General features: G+C 44.4%; 1 protein-coding gene across 10 annotated transcripts in view; it reads left to right on the forward strand.

Annotated features, from left to right (window-relative positions):
- The window catches only part of NSD1 (nuclear receptor binding SET domain protein 1), a 59,520-nt gene extending 52,578 nt beyond the window's left edge, over positions 1-6,942 (forward strand). For all 10 annotated transcript variants that reach the window (XM_088662088.1, XM_088662091.1, XM_088662092.1 and 7 more), the window contains 4 exons: positions 117-258; positions 1,084-1,190; positions 1,849-2,050; positions 2,709-6,942. In XM_088662088.1, the coding sequence (XP_088518214.1) occupies positions 117-258; positions 1,084-1,190; positions 1,849-2,050; positions 2,709-4,561 (2,304 nt within the window). In that variant the 3' untranslated portion in view covers positions 4,562-6,942. The remainder of the gene's footprint in view (positions 1-116; positions 259-1,083; positions 1,191-1,848; positions 2,051-2,708) is intronic.
- The last annotated feature ends 5,578 nt before the right edge of the window (positions 6,943-12,520 follow it).

Consider the following 12,520-nt stretch of genomic DNA (forward strand, 5'->3'; position numbering starts at 1 on the left):
TCTCCCCCAACCTTCTAATTTCTTAGAGCACTCCATATCTGTATTGCACTGCTTATAGCTAAGAAGAAAGTTCTGGCTGTGTTTTGAAAGGCTGAGTTCTTCCCTGTCCTTTTTAGGATCGAATAATTGATGCTGGACCAAAAGGCAATTATGCTCGATTTATGAACCATTGCTGCCAGCCAAATTGTGAGACACAGAAGTGGTCAGTGAATGGAGATACTCGGGTTGGCCTTTTTGCGCTCATAAATATCAAAGCAGGTAAGGAGCCCTAATAATTAGTAGCCTTGTTTCTGATATTTTGGCGTCTGCATCAAGAAATGAAAGTCTGCAGCCTGAGGGCAGGTTTAACTAATGAGTTCCGCTAATGGAACTCTGTTCAAGGACTTATTGGCACTTCCCCTTCTTTTCCCACCCTCTCACTGAAATTGGCTTTGTGGTGGGGAGTCAAGAAAACCCCCAGAACTGCATGCTGGGGGAGCAGAGGAGGGGATCATTTTGTCTCACAATCTGAAAAGCTTGCGCTGATGGAACGATTGCCATAGCACTATGTCGGATTCCTCCCTGAGTTTTTGCATGTAAGAGGTTGAGATACTTCTTCATAGTAAGTGACAAATATCTCTTTGTTCACCATACATTACATATAACAGAAAGCATTAATAGGCAGCAGCTGTCATAGAATCAAAAGAGATGGGAGTAGTATTTTGAAGTCATTTCCCAACCTCCTGCTCAGTGCAAGATACAATACAGCATCCCTGACAGGTGGCTATCTTCTATCTGTGCATGTATACTATATTCACAATGTAGGAAATTTCGTCCTGCTTGTTGAAATTTCATCCTGCATGGCCCTCAGGAGGTAAGGTAATGCGATTGTACTAAGTCATATAGACCTTTGTTGCTAGCCAGCACTGGATACTGTACAAGGGAAAGTAGAAGCAGCAGATTCTCCTCGGCATTTGCACATCTTTTTTTCTGGTGGTTGGTTTTATTTGTTCATTTTTAATCTTTCATTCCAGTTCTAGAACTTCAGGTTTAGCAAAGCCTCTTACAATCCAAATGGGTCTCATTAATTTCTCTGATTACCAGGGACTGAGCTGACTTTCAACTACAACCTGGAGTGTTTGGGGAATGGGAAGACAGTTTGCAAATGTGGTGCTCCAAACTGCAGTGGTTTCCTTGGAGTAAGACCAAAGGTATTGCAAACCCTTATTTAGATTTCTTCCTGCTTGGGGTTCATTTTTTACTTAATTTAAAGGAATCTTATTCTCTTCAATATACTCCTCTCCAAGTTACTGTGTGATGGCTACTCCTGTTGATAAAAATGGCACCCCTTTAAAGCCTACTCTGCATTGCTTAAATCAGATGAAAATTAAGACGAAGAAGAAATGGGAAAAAAGCCAATGCCAGGAGAGATCTGTGCTAATAACATTAATCACTGTATAGGGAAGTTTTTAATGTTTGATATTTTACTTTGTTGGATGCTTTAATTTGTTGGAATCCACCCAGAGTGACTGAGGCAACCCTGTTAGATGGGCAGCATATTGTTGTTTTCCTGACACAATGGTCAGGATGAATGTAAAACTTCCAATGTGTTCAAAATGAATATACTTTTGTTAGGAACTTCCATAGTTGGGGAAACTCTGGGTTTATTCATACTAGGAAAACAATCTTATCATATGGCCTATTCAGGATTGAACTGTTTACTTACTCCTAAAGAATTGTTATTGCAGTTTTTCTCCTTGTGGTCTTTCATCAAGTCAGCTAAAGAAGTTTAACAGGAAAGAGGTATGAGGACAGGGATTTTTTTCCTTTGAGCATTTACGGTACTCAGTAGCATTGTTTTGTCTCTAGAACCAGCCACCTGCCTCTGAAGAGAAGTCCAAGAAGTTCAAGAGGCGGCATGGGAAGCGCAAATCCCAAGCAGAGATTATGAAGGAGCGCGAGGATGAATGTTTCAGCTGCGGGGATGGAGGGCAGCTGGTTTCCTGTAAGAGGCCAGGCTGCCCAAAGGTGTACCATGCTGACTGCCTCAATCTGACCAGGCGTCCTGCAGGTTAGTCGCGTATTCTCACTATTGTTCATAGAAACTTAAGTATAACAGCTGCACCGATAGCACTAGCCTCGAGCGAGAAATGATGCCTCCCAAACTTAGCAGCTGGTGACAGTTCATATAATAAAAACAGGAGGAAAACCCAGTTGCATCAGAACGAAGGCCTATCTAGCCCAGCATCTTGTTCTCACAGTGGAAGCCCAGAAGCAGCACCTGAGTGTAACAACACTCTCCCCATTCATGTTCCCCAGCAACTGGCATTCAGAAGCATACCATCTCCGAGTGGGGTGCTTGTTTGGTGTGGACAAAAGACCAAATAAAAGGAAGTTCCACCAGCTCAGTTTGCTAAGTTTGAAAACTTGATTTAAATCATTACTTTTTGTTGTTGTTGTTGCTTGAACCAAAACTAACTTGAAACACAGTGGTTAGAACTGAATGAACAAACCAGCTTGCTGAGTGGGGTTCCTGCATTTTACATAACTGCAAAGTAATTTATAATGGCAAATGGATGCCTGGTAAACTAGAGCTGTTTTTTGAATGATATTTCCTGAGCAACCTCCAGGGGTAGTCCAGGCTTGCTTTCTTGTTAATATCAGCCATTCGCCGATCTGATTTTCGCACCTCCTCTTAAGCTGCACCTTTCCCCCCCCCTGTGCTGCAGGGAAATGGGAATGCCCTTGGCACCAGTGTGACGTGTGCAGCAAAGAGGCAGCTTCCTTCTGCGAGATGTGTCCCAGGTCCTTTTGCAAGCAGCACCGAGAGGGCATGCTCTTCATCTCTAAACTGGATGGACGCCTGTCCTGCACAGAACATGATCCATGCGGACCTAACCCTCTAGAGCCGGGAGAGATTCGTGAGTATGCGCCTTCCACAGAATCGGCAGCTGGCTGCCAAAACACTCAGCCATCAGACGAGCAGCCTGCGGTTACAGGCCCGAAATCTCAGCCGTCAGAGAGGCTACCTCTGACTGTGGCCCTGAGGCTGCAACCCTCAGATAAGCCACCTTCCTCTTCAATGGCTCTGAGGCTAAAGTCCTCAGACAAGCCACCTTCCTCTGTCGCGCTGAAGCTGCAGTCCTCAGATAAAGCACCCTCCACCGTGGCACTGAGGCTACAACCATCAGACAAGCTGCCCTCCTCCCTGTCCCTGAGTTTAAAACCCTCAGACAAATTGCCCTCCACCCTGTCCCTGAGGTTAAAGCCCTCAGACAAATTATCCTCAGCCCTTGCCCTTAGGTTGCAGTCGTCAGATAAGCCGCTCTCTGCCGTGGCGCTCAGGCTACATCCCTCAGAAAAATCGCCCTCCACTGTGGCCCTGAGGTTACAGCCCTCTGAAAAACAGGCTTCTGCTGTTGCCCAGAAGTCACAATCATCAGAAAAGCTATCCTCCACAGTAGCTCATGAGTTACAGCTATCAGACAAGCCGGTCACTGGAGAGGCACCAGGACCTCAGGACAAGCCACCTGCTCCGGAGGCATTGGGACCTCAGACAACAGACAAAAACTCCACAGTGAAACCACCAGGATCCGAGAAGTCAGAACCGTCACCCACTGCAGGCACACCCAGGTCTCAGAATTCGGAGGAACCTCCTGCTGCAGAGATACCAAAGCTCCAGGCGTTGGACAAGCCTGCTGATCCTGAATCTCCAAGGCCTCAGCCACTGGACAGGCCCATTTCTCTTGGCCCAACACCGAAGCCCTCGGGCAAGTCTGTTGCTCCACTGAGCCTACGATCTCAGCCAGTGGTCAGACCAGTCACCCCCATAGCCCTGAGGTCTAAATCATCAGAAAAGCCAGCCACTCCTGTAGTCCCACAGGCACAGCTGCCCAACAGGGTTTCTACCCCAGCAGATGCTCGGCCCATGCCATCAGACAAGCCTTCTACTACCACAGGCCTGAGGCCTCAGCTTCCTTCCCCACTAAGCCTGAGGCCTTTGCTTTCAGAGAAAGCACTGAGGCCTGTTGACCAGAATGCTCAGCCAAAAGAAAGAAGCTCTGTGACCGTGGAGCAGACTCCTCAGCAGAAAGAGCGGACATCTGTATCTGAGGAGCAGCCTTGCAGGCCTACAGGGAAATTTTCGGGCTATGTTGGGCAAGCAGCCTGCCCTCTAGAGAATTTTCAAATACATGAACAGACCCCTTGGCATAGTGCAAAAGGACTGCAATCGGTGGAGCAATCGCTTTGGACAGCTGAGAAACTGCAGTCTCCTGAGCACAGTCTTTGCTCAGGCCAAGAAGCCGCATCTGCACCTTCCACGGAGCAGCCATTTTGGCCCACAGATAGATTGTGTGCATTTGAACAACCCCTTTGGCCCGCAAGAGAAGCCCCACTGCCTTCTGGACAAGCGTCGTGGCTGCCCAGAAACATTCAAACATTGGAGCAGATCTCTTGGCTCTCTGGGAAAGCACAAACACCTGTGGGGCAGGACATTTTGCCTTTGTCTGAACAAAACGTGGTGCTAGTACTGAACCAGGATTCCCCTGGCCATGAACCTACTGAGTCTAAACCTAAGTGAAGCCAGTTCGAGGCCAGGCGGGTCACTATTTTTGTTTTGTTTGTTTTTTTATTGTATGGGGAAGGGTATTTTGTTTCTTGGGTTGTTGTTTTTTTAAAAAAATTCACTTCCCCAGATCCTCGACCTTCAACAACATCCCACCCAAACTACCCACCTACATTTACCTAAATCCGAACGATGCCCAGCCAAGCAGCAAGAATGTAGATGGCCTGTTCCGTCTTCATTTTGGAAACAATAAAGCTGAAACAAAGGAATCCATTTTGGATAATAATCTCTAATTCCATTGAAATAATCAAAATTACTAATCTTGCATGTCTGAGTGACAGGCGTGCATTAATGGTGTGTCTCCTAGATTTGCTCCTACACAGTTCCAAAGAAGTAGCTTCATTCCATCTGTTCTCACTAGTTGCAAGCCAGCCATTCTGTACTGGCACCTTACATTTCCAAAACAATTCAAAGGATGGAATCCCGTCATTGGAGAAGCGAAGCAAAGGGACCTGACAGTTTCCTCCCTAGTTTTCATTTTTTAGAGTTCTGTTTTAGGAGAGAATATGCTGCCAGGGCACAACAAATACAGGTGCTTTTTGAAGAAACATTACTTGAAGTTAGCTGAGAAGCCCAGTTCCACTAGGTGGAACTGTCTGCTCCTCTGTGAACAGCTGAAGCTCCTTCACGGACCTTATAATTGGAGGTGGGGATAAAAGAAATTCAGAGATACCATCTGCTAGCATTTTTATTCTGGGACTTAGATCTCTAGCACAGTAAAGTCAGAGTCCCCACATAGGCAGAATTTTGACCACTAAAGGCAACAGCGGGTTAAACAAATGAGTCAATCTCTCTTCTGGATTTTTGTGGTGCATCATTGCTGTTACCTAACTTTTTTCAGTCTCTGCAACAAGAATTATTAGTGTTTCTGGACAAATGAAACTACCCCCCCCCCAACTACAAGCAGTTGCTTAGGAATCATGTTTGCATTGTTTACAGTAGTCCTAACTATTTGGGGTGCATTCCTCTGGCTAAAGTATCTCACCTAACTCAGATTGTGGAACAGAACTAATAGCCCATTTGAGAATAAATGTTTCCATGATAGAAGGTGTATTTTATTAATCTTACCTTGATTAGTCTCCAGCTTAAAGTATTTCCCATCTTACCAAAAAATACTGAAACAAAAACTTGAATTTAACTGGGCTACACTGAAGAATATCTGCATGTCAGAAACAGAGGTAGCTGAGTTCATAGTTCTCACACTGGAACACTAAGGGCTGCAGCAGCTGGCTTAGATCTCTCTTCTTTTCTTCATCTCTCTTTCCCAGTCAGTGCAGCGCTTTATGCCTGGTGCATAGCCAGGCTGGTAATATGCATAACTCTGGTGGAAGCGGTTATTGTTACCCAACCAGACATAAATGCAGCTTGCTATGGTACTGGTTAGCTATTGTCAATGAAGTATATTGAGGATCAGAGAAATTACTTCTTACCTGGCCCTGAATATGTCTAGGTTTCTTCTTATCTTGGCTGTAGGAGAGACAAGCAAGCATACCATGCCAATATTTCACATGGTGGTTTCAGTTAGGCACTGATGTCTGGAAGAAGCTTAACCATCTCTCTCTCTCTCTCTCTCTCTCTCTCTCTCTCTCTCTCTCTCACACACACACACACACACACACACACACACACACACACAGCCCTTTCCTGCTAATGTTTGCCTCCTTTTCATGTTCTTCAGCTTCAAGCAGCAAATTTGGCCAGCTCCTAATTTGCCCTTTTTAGATTTCCAGGTTGTTGTTTTTTTTGCACAAAGCAGAAATTCTGGTTTCTATGTAAACCCTGATCCTCTTACTTTGAAGCATATATCATTGGGGTATTCAGATCCTCTGTAGAATTGCAATAGTACTATAGCTGATCCTATACAGTGGCACTTCAAATTCTGACCCAATATTTTTTTCAATGCTGGCTTTCCACATTGATGGTACCTGCTGGGCACTACGAAACATTCCCCCATACCACTATGCATCTCATCCTCTCCCTTGAATCATTTCCCTCTCTCTCCAAAGCTAGTGACTTTGCAAAGCGTTATAGCTAATGGAATCTTAGTTCTTAACATTGGTTTTCCTCGAAGACCTGCAGGCTCAGCAGTTTTTTATTGCTGGAAATGGGGAAATGCAAGTACATTTTGGTTTCTGCGTGACTCCTGCACAAAGGGAAACAGGACAACTCTTCTGAACGAGACAGAAACAAGAAGCCAAGGGCATTTTAGTAAAACCTTTTTTAAAACGAAAAGATCATCTTTTTAAACAAGCAAGCCAAACCAATCACGAGGTTCAGTATGTTAAATATTTCTCATGTGTGGAAAATAATAATAATAAAGCTCTAAATTTTACATATTTAGGCCTTCCTGTGAGCTGGACTTTGTCATGTAGATTGTGTGTTTAGGGCTTCCTTTGTGCCACACCCCACCCCAAGCCAGCTGTACCTGTAACAAGAAAGATACCTGCACTGCTTTGTCCAACTCTGTTCTTGCAATGTCATGTGTTTTTAACTAGCTATTTGTTTCATGGGGGGGGAAACACAATAAACTGTGAATATTTTTGGTGGAGGCTGTTTTAAATCTTTAAAACAGAGAAAAGTCCATTTTGCATTAATTCTCCTGAGTGTAGGTGCTAGGGGTCAAGAATGCGTGACACGGTAGGGGACCTGTGCAGCAGTATATTCAGAATCTTTATCTAGGAACTCCTGCTTAAAGTCAATTGGATTTTTGCATGGCATTTCAGCCCGTTGTCTGCCGCCGCCCTGCCTTCTCCTTTTCCCTCAAGAGCCTCTCTGTACAGGTTCAGTTTTGCCACCGCCTCCCTCCCTGAAGGACTTGTTTTGTAGAAACAAGAAGCTGATCAATTAAACTGGGCATCTGAAGTAGAAAGTGTCACAGGTGTATGTGTGGAGTGTGTGTACCTGCATGCCTGTAGCACAACTTTATACTGATAGCATCTCTCCAAGTCTGGTTTGTTATGGTAAGTAAGGAGAAAATCCCAAGGTGCAAATTAGAGAAGTGCTACGCAGGAACCTCACCTAATCGGCACCTTCAACCCAAAGCAGGGGTTGTTTCCTATGTGAAATGGGAAGAGCCAGTCACTCCCGTAAGACACAACATTGGATTAGGAAGGGACACTGGCCAAGTGCTGTTGGATTCTGAGGGATCCTGAATGCAAACAGACACAAGCTAGGAGAGTGCTGGGAGAGATATTTGACCTGAGCACTTCCCGTGTTGTGTCCCCTTTTACCTAGTGTGAATCAGCTACCTTTCCAAGAGCTGGGCTGCCAGAAACAAAATTTGATCCTGCTTCTTAAAATGGTCCAGGCATGTTCTAGTCTGCTGTTGCTTATGTGGTACTTTGCTAGGGGTGTGAGCATGGCAAGCGGCTTCTGGCGTGCAAATCTTACACACTCCCCATCATGTTTCTATATTTCATGCAGAAAATAAGGTGCTATAATGCTGGGGTCTAGTGGGACATAGAGCTTTGCACATTCTGTGCTTGAAAATCTGCGCCAAAAGTGGCCAGATCTGTGGCAAGAAAAGCTTAATTGAATACTGTGACATTTGGATCATGCAAAAAAAAACAGATTTGTGTATATTTGCTTATTTCATAACTTACTTTGTTTCTGTTAATCATGGGAAGGGGCAAAGAACTAGGTATGACAACAAATTTTGCCCAGCAACTCTCCTCCACCCATGAGTATCTGAAATTAAACCAGGAATCCCCCACCCCACCCCACCTTTTATTTTGCAGCCTAAGGAACTTTAAAAAAAAGACAAAACAGTTGAAAGATGATTCAGCAGCATCCTGAGCTTCTCAAGTGCCAGATTCTACACTAGCTCCATAGTTTCACAGAATAATAGACTATAGTGGAGCTAGGTAGTTGTACTTGCACCCTTAAGTGGCATTGTTTACAGTGAAACTAACAAAATACAATTTCCACCCCATTTATAAAATATTCACAGGTAATTAAAATTTTGCCACATGAAAAATATGGTGTTGCTGTACAGAATGGTGCAAGTCATTCTCCAGAAATCAGGTGTTCTGCCTCTGTGCTTTTCCCCATTCGATGTTTCTCCCAAAAGTTAGGGCGCCAACGGGACTGGGATTAGATCTACTGCAAGTGCCTAGATCTGTTAAAAAGATGTTCATATTTATTTTTGAGCAATTGGGGTATTTATAGCAGCTCAACAGGGTATACCTCTATTCATTGCTCCCCTCTGCCCCTCTCACTTTAATGTTTCAAGAATTACTTCCCTTTTCCGACCCCAGGGTTGTGGCCTGAAGAGTGTTCTCTTTATGTTAAAATATTTGGAAACTCCCCGTCTGTGCAATTGACTAACATGCTGTTTAGAGCACCTGTGATGAGACTTTCCTAGAATGCATCACCTTTTGCATTATCCTGTGGCTACTAAGGTGGTTATTTGATTAGTTTAGGGCAGTGGTGAAGAGCAGACGTTGAACTCCCAACCCCCTCACCCTGACCTTGCTAGCTTGGGCTGATAGGAATTGTACACCAATGTCTAGAGGGGACACAGGATCCCCACTCCTGGTTTAGGATGAATACTTTGGAATGGAGGAGCTGAGCTGTAGGCTTTTGAAATAATAATAATAATAATAATAATAATAATAATAATAATAATGGCAACAACATTTGGAATAGATTTTAAATATTCTGCAGCCTACGTAATTGTGCTGAAATGGAATAAAGCCTGTCCCCTTTCCCTCAAATCTGCATGGCTGGTAACATACAAGAGTTTGTTAACAAATGCATTGAGTGTGTGACATTTTGCAGTATTGATAGATTCCCTTCTGTGGGAGTCAGAGGGCTAGGGATGCTGGGAATGTGATGATTTTAACAAGTATTAGATTTCATGTCTGAAAGCAAGAGATTTCAGAATACATTTCTCAAGTACTGACGGCAGGCAGGAATAGAAGTTATATTTTAAAATGGCCACATTTTTGCCTCCCATGCTCTCTAATTTTCTGGAAGATGGGATCAGTGTGTACATACAACACTTTGTTCCTATTCTTCCTACGAGTCAATGTGGTCTTCTGAAAATTGAGTGCTTGCATCGGTATTCGTGCATAGGAAACCACTTCTCAGCCTACACAGAGCATCATCTTGGAAACATCTGGAATTTCACTAACCCTATTCCATTGAGTGGGTTCTGAGCAGATGTGGCAAGGGGCAGCTAAGCGCCATTCCTTCCATTTCTTCTCAGCAGCATCACAGGGCATATTCCTTTGCTGTAGCAGCATATTTCAATAATGTAGGGTGTGGTGCTTTTGAATTGTTCAGGTCTGTAATATGTTGGGAGAGAGAAACTCTACTCTAATTGCTTGACAGCCCCACCCACCCCCATATTTGTTCCAAAGGGGTTTGGGCAGGGCTAAGACTGGAGAGCTCTTCCCACTCATTTAGCTGCTGGTGCAGAAATGGAGTAGTGTGTAGTGCTAACATGAGCTGGAGATGGAATATTACATTTCTCCAAGCTGTATTGCTTTGCCCTCATGCAATATGCTGCTTGCTGACTCTCCCAGACTCTCTGCTGGGAGTTGTGACTGAACAGAGCAATTGCAGGAGAAGGCCTCTGGGAAAAGAATGCTTTGATTGTGTTTCCTGCTTGGCAGGGGGTTGGACTGGATGGCCCTTGTGGTCTCTTCCAACTCTATGATTCTAAAAGTCCTGTTCTGCAATGACACTCCAGTGCATAATTGCAGTATTTCTGCATGAATAATGGGGAAGGAATTCTTTTCGGTGCATATATTGTGGTTACCAACAGTCAAGCATAATGTCTTTTTACAGAGCTATCCTATTCTCATCTACGTTCTCTACAAATGGCCGGCAAGGGAAATGCTTAACAGTATCTACATTAGAAGAAGAGGAAGAGTTTTGGCTCGTGGATTCTTATTTTTCCTCCCCTTACTCATTTAACTGTGTGTGTGTAAAAACTATGACAATGAAAAACAAAGTTGTCCTACCCAAATGTTCCCAAAATATGTACTGTAATTCTTTGTATATAAAAGAAAGCAATTACTGTAAAGTAAAGTTTAACTTTGCTCTTGACTGTGTGTGCTATTTTATTGAGCCTAGATATGGCAGATTCTCATCTGCTTTTTAATCTAAAAAACAAATCGGAATCTCTGTAAATTGGTATAGAGATACAGCTGCCAGGAATAGTAGGGACCTTGAATTCGTGGTCTTCTGTGCGTCACAGCTGGGGGAATGGAGATGGGGCTGCTCAGCTTGTACCAGATCAAAACAGTAGTTTATAGCTCAGAGATAAGTGGTTTTTCAGAATGAGACAAAGTTTATGAGATATTGCTCTCAATTATAACTTGTGAGGTACATCCAACCATTTAGCAACTACTTATGAAAAACCAGCTTCCATAGAGACTTAAAGGTTTGGTAAATCAACTTGAGAATGGACCTTTATTACCAATGTAGCAAATAACTCTTAGGAAGCTTTTGGGTTCTTGCTGCTTGCATAGCTGTCAACTTTCGGATTTGAACATAAGGGATCAGCAGCAGCCTCGCCTGTCCAGGGGACAGTCTACGGCATATCTACCGGTAACAATCCAGGATAGCAGTGGGAAATGGCACGGGAATAAGGGAATTTCCAGCAAAAAGGGGAAGGCTGACGGCTGTGGCTTGGAATAAGGGATTTTCCCACAAAAAAAGGGAGGGTTGACAGCTATGGCTGCTTGTGTAAAGCCTTTGAAATTTAACACACAGGTGGATATCAATGGAACTACAGCCTGAATAGCACTTTGAATACTTTTGTAGTGAAAGTGCCTCTGCCCCCAAATTTTAGTGCACTGAGTGAAGGGGTCCACCTTGTGCCTACCAATTGCTTCTCCCCCAGCCACAGGCCACTATATTAGCCAAGACCAGAGTTGCACTATGGCAGTTACCTGTAACAATATAGTAAAAAGAGATCCAGGTATATATATTTAAAGCACAAAACATCTAAGGGAAGAGCATATGTTGGAGAAAAACCATTGGTATGTTCCATTCCACAGATCATCCATTCTGAGATGATCATGTAAAGGAAAACTGATAGAAATAGCCCACTCCGTCAAATGGCAGAGTATTGTGCAGCTCTGTAACCTTTTCCATTCAGCTGCCATGTCATGCTTCAACTTCCACACTACAGGCCAGCACCGTCCTTGGCACAGAGATCCCCAGCTGCATCTGCCTTCATGCTTTCCCTGGAAAGAGGAGGGCCTGCTTGTGTAGATCAGCACCCCTGGTGCTCCAGCCAACTATAGCCTAGCCCAGTTTCCCCCTCATTTTCTAGCCACCTTATAACTGCTGCAAAGCCCATCACTGCTTGTATCTACAACTGTTCTGGGATGCTGCTTGATGCTTTTACAGTATTGGAGCATCTGGGCCTGCTTATCACACACATACACATCTATTAAATTGCCCGATTAAAAAAACCGCAGCAAATTCCTAAGCCTCCTCAGATGCTTGTTTTGTCTCCCTGTACCAATGCATGTTTCAACTGCTGGAACGTTGCAGAGAACCGTCAACCATTAGAAACTGGTGGTCAGCCATACATGCCAAGTTCCCCTCTGAAAAATAAGGGACCGGACCGGAAGTAGCATACCGGAAGTAGCGCTGCCGCCATTTTGGAACTGGGCGGAGCATGCTCAGAAGTGACTTTTGATGCTGCTGTGCCCAGTTCCAAAATGGCCGCCGCACCAGAAGTCGCGCTGCAGCCATTTTGGAACTGGGCAGAGCAGCATCAAAAGTCGCTTCTGAGCATGCTCCGCCCAGTTCCAAAATGGCCACCGCGCCAGAATAAACCGGGGAAAAACAAATCCGTTTTTTCGGCTGGGGGCAGCTGGAAAAACGGGGATTTCCCAGGGAATATGGGAGACTTGGCAGCTATGGGTCAGCTCATGTAGTAGGAGAGGCACC

Source organism: Zootoca vivipara, chromosome 2, assembly GCF_965207765.1.
Source record: "Zootoca vivipara chromosome 2, rZooViv2.hap1.1, whole genome shotgun sequence".
NCBI classification, from domain to species: Eukaryota; Metazoa; Chordata; class Lepidosauria; order Squamata; family Lacertidae; genus Zootoca; species Zootoca vivipara.